This window comes from Lycorma delicatula, chromosome 3 (assembly GCF_047948215.1).
Source record: "Lycorma delicatula isolate Av1 chromosome 3, ASM4794821v1, whole genome shotgun sequence".
Classification (NCBI taxonomy): Eukaryota; Metazoa; Arthropoda; class Insecta; order Hemiptera; family Fulgoridae; genus Lycorma; species Lycorma delicatula.
This window is the reverse complement of record NC_134457.1, coordinates 118855161-118874106: the sequence shown is the minus strand read 5'-3', so window position 1 is coordinate 118874106 and position 18946 is coordinate 118855161. Positions and strand designations below refer to the sequence as shown.

The following is an 18946-nucleotide window of genomic DNA, read 5'->3' as shown; positions in this document are numbered from 1 at the left end:
CGGACGACCAACAACCTCACGGACAGATGTCAACTTGACCAGGGTGCGTGAAATCGTACGATCTGATGGAAGATTATCCGTGAAAATGATTGCAGAATAACTCAACATCGATCGAGAAACGGTTCGTCTAATATTAACTGAAGATCTTAGTACGAGAAAGATTTGTGCAAAAATGGTCCCCAAAAATCTCACACAACAACAGCGAGAAACTCGGAAAAATGTGGCAGCCGATCTGTTAGAGCAAACGGAAATCAATCCAGAATTGTTGAGCTGTGTTATCACTGGTGATGAAGGTTGGTTTTTTCAATACGATCCAGACAAAATGCCAAAGTTCGCAATAGTGCTCAAAGGGATCACCCAGACCAAAAAAAGGCTTGCATGTCAAAGTCAAAAGTGAAATGCATGCTTGTGTGCTTCTTCGATTCCAAGGGAATTGTTCATAAAGAATGGGTGCCTCCTGGACAAACAGTTAACCAATATTTCTACAAAGAAATTTTAGAAAGACTTCGTAAACAAGATCTTCATGTCCGTGCCAACATTGCTGATAATTGGATTCTGCATCACGATAATGCGCCATCCCATACTGCTCTATCGGTACAGCAATTTTTAACTTCAAAACAAATTTCAGTACTACCACAGCCTCCTTATTCACCAGCTATCGCTCTGTGCGACTTTTTTCTTTTTCCAAGAGTCAAAATGGCAGTCAAGGGACACCATTTTCAAACAACACAAGATGTACAAAGAGCTGTGACGAGGGACACAAACTCATGACTGAGCAGTTGCATCAATGTGCCGCTTGGACTAGGAGTAGCTTATAGACCAAGGTCAAAGATGGTGTGCCTACGCAAGCTGCAGGGTTGCCACATGTTGCAAAGAAAAATCAGTCTCATTACTTTATTCTCGCACCTCGTACATATATATTAAGAAAATAATGCAATTGATGTTCTATAGCTTGACAATTTCAAACTGGTTCCAGTAAAATAATTAAATCACAAGCAGTAAGTATAAATGGCAAACTATACTAATATTATTTTCATGATTAGGCTCATTAAATGACTTAAGAAATTATATTTAATTAACTACAAATATAAAATTTTGTCCATTTACAGAAATTTTTTAAACAGAACTTTCAAAATAAATGTAAAGAAATTTAATTCCAAGAATAAATGCAAAATTAAACATTGTATCAGTAAAGAACAAATGAAACAAAAAGCATCATCAACATCGAATAATAATGGTAATTCTCATAAAATTTCTACTAGAGTAACAGGATGTCAGACTGATCCATTTCCTATCATTACTTCAAATGGTAAATTGCTTCTTTTACATTTATCACAATTTTTTCTTGTATAACATAGCTTGTTAAGACACATGTCTTACAAGTTATCAACGTACATAATTATCACATGTGCATATATAACTTAACCGCATGTACAAACATGTGATAAGTTTACCATATTATTTAATCTTTAAAAAAATAGCTTTTATAGAATCATTTATTATTATAAACAATTAGAACACTGTTTAATTCTAAATTAAAAAAAAAAAAAAATGATATAAGCTATGTAGGTATAAATTGTGAAAACAAAGCTACTAAGAAAGACAGATGAGAGTGAAACAGAAATTAAATGCTAATAAAAATTGATTTTATCATAAATTTTAATTAAGTCAATTGTATCTCCTGAAATTAACATCATTATTCATTTTTATGAATAACTTTCTCTGTCACTATCAATAATATTTAACATGCTTCGTTATTCAGGTTTCAACCTTTTGGTTCTTTACTACCTAATGTCTATTCTCTGTCTATTAATATTTTTATTTTATGATATTTTCAAATTATTTGACAGCTTAAAAATTAAGCTGGTCCAAAATTTAAAGAATGATAAAACATGTCAATTAATTGTATACTCTTAAAAAGAAAAGCAATAAAGATGTGTTTTTATCATAAATCAAGGCTTATACTATATGGAAAATTTTGTGTCATGCTAAAGACAAAAAAATTTTTTACATAGATTAGATTTAAAAATTAATATGTTTATACTAACCAAGAAGGAAAAGCAAAGCTTGCCCTTCGTGTCTAGCCAGAGGACAATGCCTTCTGGACCTCCACTGTGTTTATTACACTCATGCTTATGAGAATATTGGAGATAAATAGCAATTAAAGCCTGTTCAATTCATAAAAACTATCAGTCATCATCATCATCTGTCATGGATTAGCCTTTTTGGCCTGTTCCAGCATCCATCGCTTTCTTGGGCATCCTATATCTCTTCTTCCCCCTCGGTTTGCATCTCCATACTTGAGAAGGAAGTCTACAACAAAGTGGCATACATATCAAATGGTCACTCCATCTTTTATGATATTCATTTAATGTACCCAATAAATTAAATCACACTTAATGTCTTCTTACCTCCTCATTCCTTATTCAATCTACTTGAGTACATCCTTTGACTGCTCTCAAAAACCTCATCAGTGTATTGTAATTTTTTCAGAGTAACAGTTTGTCAGCACAGGACTCAAAACGTTTTGAGTGTTCTGACCTTTTGCAGAAAATTTAATAAATACTGAAGTGGTCTCCAAATTCAAGTACTATTTACTTGATCAAACCAACAATTTGGTCAAAGTAAAGTTGAATATTGGCAAGGAGCATAATTCAATAGTTACAATCCATTAAAACAGCCACCATCTTAAACAGCAAAACAAATGTAACAGCAGTATCCCTATGTTCTTTCCAGGTGTATAAGATATGTGCAAGTGGAATTTCAGCTCAGTCAGTTGAGTAGTTTGCATGAAAGAACACAAACTTACAGACATAACTAAATTTTGCATATATATCAGATATAATAAACAATCATTGCAATACATTTTAAAAGAGTTTAATATCTGCAGCACTGTTTAAATCAATAATCTTCAACATTAATCTTTTTGCTAAAACTAACAAAATAGTTTTCACTCCAGAGTAATTTTATAATTTCTATCCCTGTTCAGTGAACTTGCTGGAAAGACAGCAATCATAATTAATTTATTTTCAGATTACAGGCCTTTAATTTTTTTCACCTTAATTTCCCACATAAACAGAAATAAAGTTGAAGGATATGAGCTTTTTTTAACTGTGAATTCATTTTATTACAGACAGACTACAGATTTTAGATTAATTTATCATTGCTTTTTAAACAAAATTTCCAATCTTTTTTTTATAAAAAATATATATGATACATCTCACTTCTTCTACGGTGTACAGGCATGTATAAATTATTCTACTTCCCAGGATTATTCTAATTTATTATTTTATAATAACCTGTTTTAATATTTGTTATAGTAGTAAAGCATCAGAAAGCATGTATTATTATTGCAATACATGCAATATTAATGAGAATCACTTCCTCTAAATGTACATTCATTTTGATATAGCATTTCATATAGGGTCAGTGAATAAGGAAAAGGAAAGCAGTCATTTCTCTTTCAGTAATTAACCTGGCATGAGCTTCTCATATAACATCACATGTTATTATTATGTTATGGCTTTAAACAAATATATTATATTTATACAAATAAAAATGTATAAATTCCAATCTAAAATGTAAAATATGTTTTGGGTAGCTTAGCTTATCCGTATATTACAATAGTAATGAAGGTGCCTGTTTCATCAATGTAATTAAACCAAAGCACTGTTAACTTTCAGTGTGATATGATTAAAAGCTTTAGCATCAATTAATTAATTAATTATTTATTAGATCCTTTTATTCAAATGAATTGGTCTCGCTAATAAATTTTTAAGAATTCTGTTGTTTCGCACAGTTTGAGAAACAAACTAATTTTGTTTTATGATAACATTTTTGTTTTTCTTTCCTCAGCATACAATTTAAAAACAGAAGAACTGACAAAGTTTACAACAATTCTTCCACAACTATTTTTCTGTATTGTTATTTTACTAGCTGGACTTTGTACTGCTACATTGATAATAAAATTGTTTTTAATACCTCATTTAAATTATATCTGTGAACAAATTTCTGTCTTCTTTTCTCCGAAACAGCAGGAAGTATTCAATTTTCGTCAAAAATTGCTGACAACACTTCTGAAGCCAGTTATATTTGCATACCAAGTAATTTTTGATATTTTATGAACACCAAACCACGGAATAATTTTAAAATATTAAATTCATTATTATGTAACACAAAAAAATAAATAATATGAAAAATAATACTTTGTGAACATTAATTTAAATATAAACAAAAATCTGAGATTTAGAAAAGAAAATACATAAAAACTTGATAATTTTACTCGATGCAAAATGTATTAATTATTTAAATACATTAAACAAAAGCGTTGCACAATGATAGAAGACTTTAAAAAAATGTATAATCAAACATAACATTTTTAATGGCAAAAGAACAAATGTTAATGAAATTTTAATTTATGCAAAAGATTTGGAAATTTCTCTGAGACTTCCATAGCGGATCTGTTAACATTGTCAACAATTTAAGATGACTACAGTCATCTTTTCAGTTTACATGTAATGTCCAATGCTCTTAAAACTAAAAATTTAGAGATTCAACAGTGTAGTTTTTCATTTACTTTCTAATGCAGACAAAAAATAATAAACATTTTCATTCTAGATTCATTATATAACAAAATCCATTTCATGGATGATGTACTATGTAGCAGGTAATTTGGATGATGAACTAAACTACTCTTATTCAAATTCAAATTTTTATAATTTTACCACTCAACAAATTACATTTTCTTCATGTGTTAGATAAAACCTTTTGTAATCTAACAAAGCACAGTCTCAATCTTTAACAGGTTCATCCAAATAAACAACAACGATTATAAAAAGCACCCTAACCTGCCAATAATGTTAGAATATAAAACTATACTATACAAAAGAAAAGTTTGATAGATTGCAGCTTCGCAAACAAAATATACAATAATGAAACTTATAAAAACCAAGGATGGAGAATATAAAATAATATAAATATTACAAAGAATAACATTTATTTAATTTTATAAAACTATAGACAAATAGAAATTAATTATATACAAGTAAGCAATGCATTATAATAAACAAATATACAACTCAGCATATATATTTAAATAATACATAATTCCACCACTCAAACTGACAACTGTGTTCAGTAGATTTCCTTAATGCAAATCAAAAAATTCAAATTAATTTTTATTGGTTTTTACAAAAGTATTGTCTTCATGTTGACAATCAATAATATTACATTCAAGTAACACAGTTTTAAAATTATTAAACGTGTTATTACATATAACTGCACTAAAATATAATGATCATTGCTACAAACTAGAAGAATTTAACACCAGCTACATCATCATCATCTAGTATTACTTCAGCTTTCCTTTGTGATTCTAATACTTTCAATGCCTTAATAAGAACATCTTGGTTTAATCCTGTAAATTCTAATGAAAAAAAAAAAATAATCAACATAAAATTGAAAAAAACTAATTTATTTAAATCTACTTTAATGTTTTTGATAATTTACACTAATACTCGAAGTTATTTTTTTCAGACATAATCAGAACTTATTAGCCTTAGAGTGAGGTGGTCACCTCATATGGTAAGGTGAAGTCATTTTGACACCCCTTAATTTTTTATTACTTTTTATGTCATCAAGTAAATTTTTAATTTTAGTTATTAAGTGTTTTTAAAACACCTTTAATACTTTAAACCACTTTTTAATATAGTAAAACACTTTATTCAATTTCACTTTCATTTTGAATACATCTGTTACCAATTCGTAATATATTATGTGCTGCAACTCGGACATTTCTTCTCTGTTCTACTTTAGAAAATTGGATTTACTCAGATAAATGTTTTCATCTGCTTCCCCATGATTATCAATCCCACTTCCTGAAACTTCGACCTTAGATTATCAATCCCAAAATTTTCACCACTTCCTGAAACTTTGACCTCAGAATCCGTCATGTTCGCTGATAATACAGTCATTCTGATCAATCTGTTCCTCATTTCCTACAGTGACCACCTCTCGATTTCCACCTCTAGCCTATTCTTGATTACTATTTGCACCTTGTTCCCAATTTTGACCTGTAATTAGTTCATCAAAATCCAAATCCTTCCTTTCCCATCAGTTCACAAAGAATTGCTTCTTCAAATTTCTAATTCATGTTCATTTTTATACTGGAAATTAATACAATTTGCAACGAACTTAATATTTAAACAAAAATCTACATTCTTTGATCATTTTATGACAGGAGATTATGAAAGAGCTCATATAAATGGAGAGGACACGTTAGTTTGATGTCAGACATTCGATTAAAAAATAACCAGCTACTGCAAAACACATTTCATTATGTGATCAAGGGTAATCACGTAGTGACCAGATATGCGCCATCATTTTTGACGCCACCTCACCAGTTGAAGGTTAAAGTGGCAGTGATTTTATACTATATTTTAAGTTGAAAACTTAGTAAAAATTGTTAGCATAATTCTCATAAGTAATAATGCAGTTTGTAAGTTTTCTTTTTTAACCCCTGGAATTTCCAGATCCAGATACTTTGACACTACCAAAGTCGATTTACTACTACACATTTAAACAGAGTAATATATGTATATATAAAACCCTGTTAAAAAGTAGGGTTTAAATTTTATAAATTTTTAGTTTTATATTATCTGTCTCAATTTTTTTTTTATAGCCGTAAAAGCACTTAAGTTATTACAAGGCATCAGTTAGTAAGTGTTTCTTTTTCTAAGATTAATGTTACTGACTATATACATTCAGTTTCTGTGGTATTGTAGATACCTACAAGGCATCAGTTAGTAAGTGTTTCTTTTTCTAAGATTAATGTTGCTGACTATATACATTCAGTTTCTGTGGTATTCTAGATACCTCTTGGAACTGAATATCAATTGTATTTCAGTAGCAAGGGATTCTTTTATGTATGCTTTGTTCAGTAAAAAAAAAGAGAAATTACTTTACTCTTCAGTAATCCTAGTATTGGATGCTGGTCATTCCATTCCCAAGAATAGCTGTCATTATTGAGAGTAACTTAATTGAGAGTAATCAGATCTGTCATCTATAACATATATGCTATCAATGTTCATATACATAATAAGTTGTAATTAAATTCAAAAAATTCTATTCATGGTAAGTTATGATATCACAAACATGTACCCTAATGCACCAGTTGATAAAACATAGAAATAAAAAAAAAATTAAAGGAAACCCTAGATACACTAATGCATTGATCACCATTATGAGTATAAGGAATATTAGAATCTTCAAAATTATTTTGATTATGTTATGAGAACTGTTATTCGCAAACTTACCAATGGGTTCGATCACCAGTATCTGCAATTATACCTATATTTTTTTACAAAATTTAAAAAAACTTTTCATGGTATATTGAGTACACACCAAATATTATTATGGATAAGATATATAGATAAATAATGAACATTTGATCATTTTAAATAAACTTAACAATTACAATAAAAAATCTATTTGTGAAAATAAGAGATTCTAATCACCCATGGTTAGAGCTACCTGATTTTTAAAGCTACACATTTTATACAAAAAACAAAAACTCAAAAAATAGATGAAACAAAACAAAAAGCAAAAAACAGAAAATAAATTAAATAGAAAAAAATATCTTCTAAATAAAAACAGATCTTTTAAAAAAATATTTACAGAACATTATAATGCTTAACAGAAACAGAGAGTCTAATGTGGCCCACCATTTTTTGCGTGTAAGCATTGTTACAGATTGTAGAACTTTTAAAATTTCTAACATTAAAAATATTATACGTTTGTCCCAAAAGTAAGTGTACTGATTATTTATTTAATTACCTATTGAATATGAATATATCCAATGTTAGACCGAAAGTAATTTTTCCTTAAGTATGTGTAGCTTATTGGTTAACAGTTTTTTATGTTTTCCATCGAAATGACCCTTCAACTTCAATTTCAACTTAGGGAAAAGGAAGAAATCATACGGAGCTAGATCTGGACTATAGGGAGGCTATGGAAGTACGGGAATGTTTTTCTTCATAGAAATTCTAAAATTGAAAGTGAAGTGTGAACTGGTGGCGTTATCGTGGTGCAGCACCCAATCACTTGCAATGGATGTTCGGACTCACTGGACCAGTTTTTGAAGTCTTTCAAACACATCTTTGTAAAAGATGCTATTAACTGTCTGTTCTAGTGGTAAAAATTCTTTGTGCATAATGTACAGCATGCACCACTTACACATTTTCATCATTTGACAAAGTTGGTCTTCCAGATTGAGGGTCATCTTCAACATTTTCTCAGCCCTCTTTGAAAGCTTTGTGCCACTTAAAAATAATAGTTCTCCATAGAGTGGCACCTCCATAACCTTTGGTTAAAGAATCAAATGTTTCTGTGGCAAACTTGAGTTTCACACAAAATTTGATAGTATAATTGTTGTTCAATATTTTCCTCCATCGCAAATGTAACAAGGTTATAAAACACGACCATAGATGAACAGCAGTAGTGCACAACTAACTCAACCAATCCAGTTTAATCAGGTATACATGTGCAGCCAGTATCACTACCTATGCCCTGTTATACATCAAGGACACTTTACATTACCTATTCACCCATAGGAAAATCAATACACTTGACAAACCTCAAATTTATAAATTTAAACAAAAGTTTGAAATGATGAACCACCAGAGACTTGGTAGTTGGTACCATACTATGTCACACATGGTTATTAGTTTTTTTTGGATTTGTTACTGTGTTTTGGTGGTTAAGTTATTTTTCCGGAATTGCTATTACTAAATATTTAAAAAAAAAATTAAACTACATATTTGAACTACATATTTACATGAAAGTAATGCTATAATTTGGATCATTAAGAGAGAATAAGATACACACCTATACTGTTTGAAAGGTAAAAAAACAAACTCAAAGAAAAGGGGAAGATAAAGAATATCACACACTCAGACGAATGACTTTAAACCAAACATCTGGGAAGCAAAGTAAGCTCTGGAGTGATACTACATGATGCCTTAGACTTAACATACGAGGTGCGACAGAGAACATATGAGATAAGACTGATTTTTCTTTGCAAGATGTGGCAACCCTGCAGCTTGCGTAGGCACACCATCTTTGACCTTGGTCTATAAGCTACTTCTAGTCCAAGCGGCACATTGATGCAACTGCTCAGTCGTGAGTTGTGCTGTAATAAGTGAACACATGTTTCTGTCTCTCGACACAGAAATGAAACCCCAAAATATTGCGCAACGGTATGCCATTTCTTTTTGCGTTAAATTGGGTATAAACGCAACAACTTATGGTAAGCTTCAGAAGGCTTTTGGAGGGGAGGTTATGTCAAGAACTCAACTTCGGTGGCATAAAATTTTTAGTGAAGGCAGAACGAATGTTGAAGATGAAGACCGCAGCAGACGACCATCAACCTCACGATGTCAACTTGACCAGGGTGCGTGAAATCGTACGATCTGATGGAAGATTATCCGTGAAAATGATTGCAGAATAACTCAACATCGATCGAGAAACGGTCCGTCTAATATTAACTGAAGATCTTAGTACGAGAAAGATTTGTGCAAAAATGGTCCCCAAAAATCTCACACAACAACAGCGAGAAACTCGGAAAAATGTGGCAGCCGATCTGTTAGAGCAAACGGAAATCAATCCAGATTTGTTGAGCTGTGTTATCACTGGTGATGAAGGTTGGTTTTTTCAATACGATCCAGACAAAACGCCAAAGTTCGCAATAGTGCTCAAAGGGATCACCCAGACCAAAAAAAGCTTGCATGTAAAATTCAAAAGTGAAATGCATGCTTGTGTGCTTCTTTGATTCCAAGGGAATTGTTAATAAAGAGTGGGTGCCTCCTGGACAAACAGTTAACCAATATTTCTACAAAGAAATTTTAGAAAGACTTCGTAAACGAGTTCTTCATGTCCGTGCCAACATTGCTGATAATTGGATTCTGCATCACAATAATGCGCCATCCCATACTGCTCTGTCAGTACAGCAATTTTTAACCTCAAAACAAATTTCAGTACTACCACAGCCACCTTATTCACCAGATATCGCTCTGTGCAACTTTTTTTTATTTCCAAGAGCCAAAATGGCGGTCAAGGGACACAATTTTCAAACAACACAAGATGCCCAAAAATCTGTGACGAGGGTCTTGGAGGATATTACAGAAGATGAGTTCCAGAAATGTTCAAATCAATGGCAGAAGCGCTGGAATAAGTGTGTGCAATCATAGGGGAACTACTTTGAAGGAGACAACACTAAACATGACTAAAACAGTAAGCAATATTTTTTTTCACATCAGTCTCATTACTTTATTGTCGCACCTCGTATGAAGGAGGAAGCAGTCATAAATATACTTTACCTTGATCAGGTGCATTAATTATTTCATATAATGTGCAGACTGAATTAACCTGGCCTGTCTCTTGCGCCCATGAATACACTATATCAGCCCATTCACTGAGAGTATGCCAATAGATATACCATCTGAAAATTAAATGAAACAGAACAGTATAAAAGTAGAATTATTAATTTATTCATTTTTTGGTTGATGAATTTACATAGACGCTTTGAACGTTGTATTTGGAAATGGAATTTTGTACTATATGAAAACTGCCATCCCTGATTAAAATTCAAACTCTTAGCCCCCTTCAGATGAAAGTCTGAGACATTACCACTCTGCCATGGAAATTGGCAATGTATGGGCTATTTTAATATTATTTTTTTAAAAATCTGTTTAAATTTAATTATTCAAGATTAATTTACACTTAATTATTATTAACATTTTTTTAATAAGTACTATTATCTACCTTTCTTAGCTTTGTCATAATTAAATCACATGTTGCTATATTTTGGATATATTCCATTTCCCAAACTCGCTGTACTGCCACTTTACAAATAAAATTTTTTATTTACTGTTCTGTGCAAATTAATAATATTCTTAAATAAAACATCTGCTTGATTATTAATCTGTTTTTTATAATAGTGGAAAAATGATTATAAATGAACAGATTAATAATCAAGTGGATGTTTTATTTAAGAATCTAATTTTCTCAGAACAGGAAGTAGATAATTATAAAATAAATAGATGGAGTATAGCACAGGAAGAAAGACTAGTCAAATAATGTATATGATCTGTGTGGGGTAAGAAGCACGACCTAACACTATATAAAATCTACAAGTAGAAGTGCCCGTTTTAGCGAGTTTTAAAAATTAAATATCTCCAAAATGGATCAACATGTGATTTAATTATGATGAAGCTAAGAATGTAGATAATTGTACTCAATGTAGAATTAATTTACATATTTAATAAATTTTCAACTAAAGTATGATTATCAAGGAAAAACATGATAGTTTCTCAATAAAGTTTTCTTCAATAAAAATATTTTTTTTTTTCCAATGATGAATAAAATATCAGTGATTTATGAGACTAAGAACTGATTGCTACTATTAGAGGAAAATTAAAGAGATTTTTAACATTAACATTAACCAGGGAAAAAATCTACACAACTACTTTCCTTCTACCAAATGCAGATTATTTCAGAATCTAAGTAGTGTGTTGCAATTAATACAAACTCCTATATATTAATCTACATCTTAAAACTACTATATCTTAATACAACATTTTCAAATTTTATAAAAACATTTTTGAGATCTCTGAACTCATAATAAATTATAAAAACTGTATTAAGCAAATGTGCATTACCATCATTACAAATAAAAACTGACTGATAGTTGTTATGATCAACAGAATCAAAAATACGGTTACAATAAGATAAATGTTAAACTAGGTGTGTCAATTTAAATAATTCATCATGTTACCATTTGAAAATTTACTTATTCATTCATACGGTATTTTTATTTTTGTAACTAATATTTTTCTAAATATTCAAGTTATCATTATTTAAAATTATTATTTTTCAATTATTACACGGTTTACAATTGTTATTATATGTAAAGTATAGCAAGGTGATCAGCAACATTGAAAATTTTGTTCAGTTATTTCATTATCCTCTTGCACGTTCTAAAATTTTTGTTTAAAAGTCATTTGTTTTGCTAATACACATTTGTGTGCAGTCATTACAGTTAATTCTAAAATTGCTACAATTAGTAAATTTATTATGGTGTAATTTCAAAATGATGAAATATTTATTAAAATTATGTACTGGTATGAAAATTATGTATGGTATAATTTTCACTAAAGAGACAAACAGCTATTTTATTGTATTTTTATTAACATACTTGTTACGTAAAATTAATTCTTACATCTATATTACTGAACACATATATATGATACACCAGAAAGTACTGACCAAATATACAGGACTAAATTACATCTAATATGATATGGCATGCACAAATATGCATTGCTGCCAAAGAATATATTTTTAAATAGCATTTTAAATACATTTTTAAAATTGTAAGTTTGTAAAATTCATTAATGCATATTTAATAAGATTTCATCTTTTGGGCTGGTTTTAAATGTGCCATTCTGGTATACCTTAAATGCCATTCCAAATAATGAATCGGATCATATCAGTAATTAAAAAAACTGCAATTACATGACACTAAATTAAAAAAAAATGTGGCCAGATGACATCCCCCTACACAGTAATAACGTTTTCATTGTCATTCTTTAAAGTAATAAATATTAGGTGTTTAAAGTAATAAATATTAGGTGTTGTTAGTCTTAGGTTAGTCTTAGGTAGGTGTCACAAGTAAAAATCAGCTAATTTGGAAGTCAAGAGTTCCAGCGTTCAAGTCCTAGTAAACTCACTTATTTTTACACGGATTTGAATACTAGATCATGGATACTGATGTTCTTTGGTGGTTGGGTTTCAATTAACCACACATCTCAGGAATGGTCGACCTGTGACTATACAAGACTACACTTCATTTACACTCATACATATCATCCTCTGAAGTATTATCTGAAGATAATTACCGAAGGCTAAACAGGACAAAGAAAGAAAAGATGCCACAAGTGATTTAGTTATTGTTGGAATTATTATGTTTAGGTATATAAATGTGAATAGAATTGATGATGTTAATATGATGATTATTGGTATAGTTATTGTTATATTTATTGTTGATTTTAAAATTATTCATTTTATTAAGAATCCTATTGTTAATATTGTTATTATTTGTTAATATTAATCCTATTGTTCCAAGTATTGTTACTTGTGGCACAAGTAACAATACCTGGAAGCATTCTTTTATTTACAGCAAACAATTATTTAAAAAAAAAAAATTGTTTTTATATAAACTGTAGCTGAAATTTAAATATGTAAATATATTTGACTTACCTACTTTTACTTTTATCACAGGGTTCTGCATTTCCCTTTTTTGCTAATGATTCTAATACTAAGATTATGCCTTCGGATGGTAATCGCCCTGAGTTTTAATAAGAAATAATACAAATAATTTTATTTAAATTTTAATAAAAGCTTAAAATAGTTCATAGACTTAAGAAAGGCTTAACAGAGATAATATTTACATATTATTATAGATATGTAACGTAACTTTTCATTATATTTCTTATATCTGGAAAGTCTCTATTGATTATATAGGGGAATTGACTGTCATTAAATAATGTAGACATACGCTACATGGTAATTGTGTTAACATGCTGTTAATGAATAAGTTATATTTAGCTTTTTATTCTGTGTTGCAACACATATTCTGCAAATTTATTTTACTGAAGACAATAAATTTATCAAAATAATTAGTGAAATTTAATCAAATTAATATTTTTAGACTGCAGGAAGAATAATACCAAAACTGGGGAACTGAGGTTGTAAACAACAACTAATTATTAAAGTGGTTTAAAAAGGTTGATTGACCATAAGATTAAGTCGTAGTATGTCTCATTATTAACTATGGTTTTCAAAATGAAAATGCCAGGTCAATATTCAATAAATAAAAAATAGCAATATTTTTTCCTTGATACTGAAAGAATCTGATCAAAAGAAATCAGTCAAACTAAAATTTTCAATATTCTTAATATTATAAAAGTAATAAATTCTTTAAAAAAAAATTGAAGAGCATAAAATCACATTTATCCAAGAAATATAAGTATTTGGTTACAGTTGCTTGATAGCAGGTTTTTACTTCCTTGTACAAAGTAAAGGAAGTATTGTAATCATGAAAAATTTCTTATTTCAACAGAAATATCCATTTTGACTAGTTTGAGCATGACGTCTGTACGTATGCATCTCACAGAACTCAAAAACGATTAGCTGTAGAATGTTGAAATTTTGTATTTAGGACTGTTGTAACATCTATTTGTACACGTTCCCTTTTGATTGCAATCGACTGGGTCAAATATGTGTACACAGTCAACCTCTAAATAAAAAGAAGGGTTTCAATTTTGAAACATTTGGATTTTGGAATTTTTCTTAACTGCAGTAATAAGCCCTCATTGAGAGCTTTTCAATGATATATCATAAATGGTACTTACATTGGTTCCAGAGTTATAGCCAAATAAAATGTTAATTAATGATATGTTTGGTTTAAATCCAACTTCATAGTCATATATTTTTTTTAAATTGAAATATACTGATTTAATAATTAACTTTTTGTTAAAAAAGTTAATTAACAAAAACCTTTTGTTAATAATAAATAATAATTCAATAAAAACAATACAACAAAAAAAATATGAAAAAAGTCAATAGTTATTAGTGAAATAAAATTTTAAGTATTTTCATTTTAATTCAAAACTTTTTACATTCAGAGGTTAACTATTAATAAATCCATATATTTAAATTAAAAAAAATATATGTATATGAAGTTGGATTTGAACCGATGTGTGCATGGTTATGGATCTGGCATGTTCTCACTTATTTTTCGGGCCATTTTTCTGTGCAAGTGTCCTTTATTAAAGAATTGAAGGATTGTATCTCACTTTCAAATGAAATGTAGCAAAATTGTTTATATGTAACTTAACAGGCTTACAAGGAAGTCAAGTGGTGTTCACATCAGTTTTCTATAGCTTTGCAGTGTAGTATTAAAATATTGATCATAGAATGACATTATCAATTCAATGCAAATTTCCATATAATAAAAAACATTCGTGTAGTTCCTCCCTTCCCAAAACTTTTTTTACTAACATTTCAGTACTGAAACACGATTTATGTAACATTTCTGCAGATCTGTTGGTATAATTTATCTTTTTTATAATAACTGTTATACAAAGCAATAAACAATAATAGTTATTATTGTGTACATTTACACAAATTAAAATATTTTTTTGGTAATATTTTAAGATGAACTAGCTGAATTTCATCAATTAGTAATTGTGCATGGTATTTTACAGTTACTTTTAACACCTACTCAAATTATATAAACTTTATAATTTATTTTCACTTTTTTTGCGTTATTTTAATTCAATTTATAATTGTTTAGCAAGATGCAAGATGCAATCTCACAATTATATTACATTTATTACTAAATTAATTGCTGTATTCACCTTTGCTCATCCACCTGTCTTAACTTATACGTATAAGACAAGAGGAGATATATTAATCCTGTCCTGCAGTAAATATTATTGCACTATCTGCCTATCATGCCTTTTCAATCAGAAATTACTGGATGAAGACACCTCTTTTTTCCATATAGATTATATTTTCCATATAGATTATATTTTCATCGAGTTTTAAAATTCTGCTGTCTACGAATTTAGTCCAGGTCCCTTACATGCCATCTTTAATCATTTTATGAGCAAACCTCCCAAAATGTTTTTATATCACTTTTAATTTTATTATACAGTTATGGATAAAAAAGTGGAGTTATAAAAAACTCTGCCTTTCCCATGTTTCTGAAGCTGAAAAAAATGATTATGGGACAGAAAAGTATAGAATTTAGTGGAGTTTTTTCAAATCATTTTTTTAGCTGCACATCCAACACTAAATGAAAAAAATTAATGTTAGTAATAACAATTTTGTGAAGATTACAAAATACAAATTTAATACCACTTTTTCAATGATACTGTCAACCATGAATGAACCCACATGTCCTTTTGCTCAATAGTTTTATTCTTGACCCATTCCACATTACTATACTTTCTTTTGTTAATTAAACAGGCAAACACTATGGTTAAACATGTTTAAAATTATTAACTTCATTGATTAGTTTATATATTTTCTTCCACAGCATTAGACTGGGAAAGTGAGGTACTAGAATATGGAAACTCCCAAATTATAACTAAACATACATATTACCAAAGAAGACACATCAATTTTTATAGACTTAATGGATAACATTTTTATTTCAGAATCTAATAGAAACAAACAAATTGGATCAGAGCACTGTCATTAATCTATTACAGCGAAATTTTTAAATTCATAAAATGTAAAATTCATGATTAAATCATGTACATACAAGAAAATAAAGAGAAAGCCTGGGAGGGAATAAATTTATTTGACCTACAAAAAAATTTTTTTTTTTAATTATAAAAGGATGAAAATTTTTTAAAATTATAAAAGGATGAAAATTCTTTTAACAAAATATAAAAATAAAAAAAAGGATACGTTTAATAGAAGCATTATTAAAAAGAGGAGATCGTTCAGCTTCACTAATATCTAATATTGCTTGTTGTGAGGCTTTATGATAATCCAAAACTAAAGTTTTCCATGCTTCCAACTGTTTTGCCCTTGTTTCTATATTGGGCTGAATCCTGTAAAAAAAGGAGAAAAAAATTATCTATCATTATATAAGAAATTAACTACAGGATACTTAGTCAAAATCAATTTAGACAACATAGTTAATAAACAATTACAATAAATAATGATTTTATACCACTTCTAATTACATAAAACAAGTGCATATTTTCCAAATACAAAATTAATTGCAATCACTTTCTTAAAATAAAATATACACCAAAAAGGAAACACACCACCTCTCTCTAAACTTTACTTAAGCTGACATTGTTAGAGCTACTGAAGCAAGTGGAACTTTTTTGCTTGATCCCATAGAAGAAATTTCTGTGGTAGGACTGGTGGTACAACAAAGAGAGCAATGACTTAAGACAAGCTTACAACATCCAGATTCTAATAGCAGAAGATAAGTGCAAGTTCTGCTGTGACATACCTTAGAAATAACATTTCTTTATGTTTCACCAAAAGAATAAAAAGTAAACAGCTTGAAACTGGAGAAGAAATTTTATACTTGAAATAAAGCGTCATACATATTCAAGATTTATAGTGTTCAGTGATTACAGCATTTCATTTTATATTTCTGTTTCAATTTATGAAGGTAAATGATTGGAAAAATAGAGAATATTTCTCAGGACTTCTTTCATGCTTATGCTTCAACAACATCACCCCAGTGCTACAAAGATGACAGAATACAGATAGCAGTTAGTTTAGTGTTAAGATAAATCAACATCATAAAAATTCACTACCATAACTTCAACACCAACAACAAATTGGGAACTAAAATGGCTTAATTTTAACTTCAGTTCACACCTCAAACAACCACAAAAAATGGCAATCATAATACCTTAAATTTTGAATACAATTCAGTACATGTAAAAAAACAGTGTGTATATGTTACTACTACTTGTGTGAATTTAACTTGTTTGATATGAATTAATAATCAAATTTTAACAAAACAATGTAAATGCAATTTCATTATACCTCAAACTGAAGCTGCTCTTATAAGTCTAAGTCTCTGCTAAGTCTGTCTGCCTAACAACCTATTACTAAACATATAAAATAGATTTTATGACAATTAAAAGTTATTCTCTGTATTTCTTTTGAATTATCTCAGTTTGAATATAGCCGATTTTATGCACATTAAATGTTTACAGGCTTCTAATCAAGTAAGGATATAACTAGTAAGTCTCAACAGTCACACTAAACCCCCTACAAAAAGAAAAGAATTAAATCTACTTTTTCCCAAAAATATTTAGTAAAAAGTTGAAATTTTGTATTTTAATAACTTACATTTTCAACTAGTTATAAACTATTTCCTTCAGTATAAGCTAAAATGTGTTCTGGACATAAAATATAGGTTTTATGCAGATTAATGTGATTTTTGTTTGAACTTGATACCTTTAAAAAAACAATAAGTTTATGATAATCTCAAAAAAGTCCACCCTAGACAAAATTATCACTCAAAAAAATATGAAACATCCTAAAAATAAAATAATTCTTGTTTTAAAATCTTAATATAAAGATTTTGAGACAAAAAATAAGTCAATTTCATCAGGGAATTCCCTTTGTGCAGTCGAAAATGGATTGAACCTATAATCACAACATTGACTGTTTACCACTTCAGTAAGTAAACTAACAAATGATAACTTCGTAGAGCTATTTCCATTTCTAAACTGCTAGAATGGAAAAACACTGTAAAACTGAAAGATCACATACAATGAGAACACAAGGAAGGTTGTAAGGGTTATACTCTAATAATACCTGCACCAGTACTCAAAAGAAAGTGCAGAAAAACACATGCCAGTGAACAGTTTACTAAATTATTGCCCTAACACAAATTACATCACATTAAATTACAATTGGTTCCAGATAAGGAAAAAAAAACACATGATAGGTAATCACCATTCTTGTATAAATAATTTAGGTATTTAGAAGCATTGTGTTTGATATAAAAATTGATCTTACTTCTGTACCAAAACTAAAACAAATAAAAAATGTTTTACTTACGTGAAAAAGGGTGGGAAACTGTATTGCCAAGGCCATTCAACATTAGTCATTATGAATTATATTTTTTGAAAGAAGTAAATTTAACAGACATGTAATAATCACCAATCACAACTCAATTTACCAATTTCATTTTATAAAATCCATATTGGATAAAAATAACTAATAAAATTACATAATATTAACATAGATAAAAAAAGTAAGTATACATCTGTTGTAAATGGGAAACGTACACAAATCTTTAACCTAACTTTACACAGACGAACAGTAACTTGTCTAA

The 18946-nt window shown here is 29.2% G+C and overlaps 1 protein-coding gene and 1 pseudogene across 3 annotated transcripts; both read right to left on the bottom strand.

The window, feature by feature from the left end:
• Window positions 1-2187, bottom strand: part of LOC142321932 (uncharacterized) — a 17361-nt pseudogene extending 15174 nt beyond the window's left edge.
• On the bottom strand, window positions 2060-18946 carry Vps25 (vacuolar protein sorting 25). Of its 3 annotated transcripts, none has more exons than XM_075360460.1 (5): window positions 18670-18946; window positions 16537-16682; window positions 13315-13402; window positions 10374-10495; window positions 2060-2313 (listed from the first exon to the last, which is right to left on the bottom strand). In XM_075360460.1, exons 1-5 carry the CDS (start codon window positions 18717-18719, stop codon window positions 2210-2212), a joined length of 510 nt encoding a protein of 169 aa, XP_075216575.1. In that variant the 5' UTR covers window positions 18720-18946; the 3' UTR covers window positions 2060-2209. The 3 variants fall into 3 exon arrangements, with proteins under 3 accessions (XP_075216575.1, XP_075216573.1, XP_075216576.1); XM_075360458.1 differs by lacking the exon at window positions 2060-2313 and adding an exon at window positions 4980-5425 and having other exon boundaries at window positions 18670-18941; XM_075360461.1 differs by lacking the exons at window positions 2060-2313; window positions 18670-18946 and adding exons at window positions 4980-5425; window positions 17953-17971.

What these genes read in the sequence shown, in the direction of transcription:
- Vps25 (XM_075360458.1), bottom strand. Translation starts at nt 18,719, where the DNA reads ATGACTAATGTTGAATGGCCTTGGCAATACAGTTTCCCACCCTTTTTC. An exon ending in TGTGATAAAAGTAAAAGTAG is followed by an intron (nt 10,496 to 13,314) that starts GTAAGTCAAATA and finishes TTTAATTTTCAG; the next exon opens with ATGGTATATCTATTGGCATA. An exon ending in AATTAATGCACCTGATCAAG is followed by an intron (nt 5,426 to 10,373) that starts GTAAAGTATATT and finishes TTTTTTCATTAG; the next exon opens with AATTTACAGGATTAAACCAA.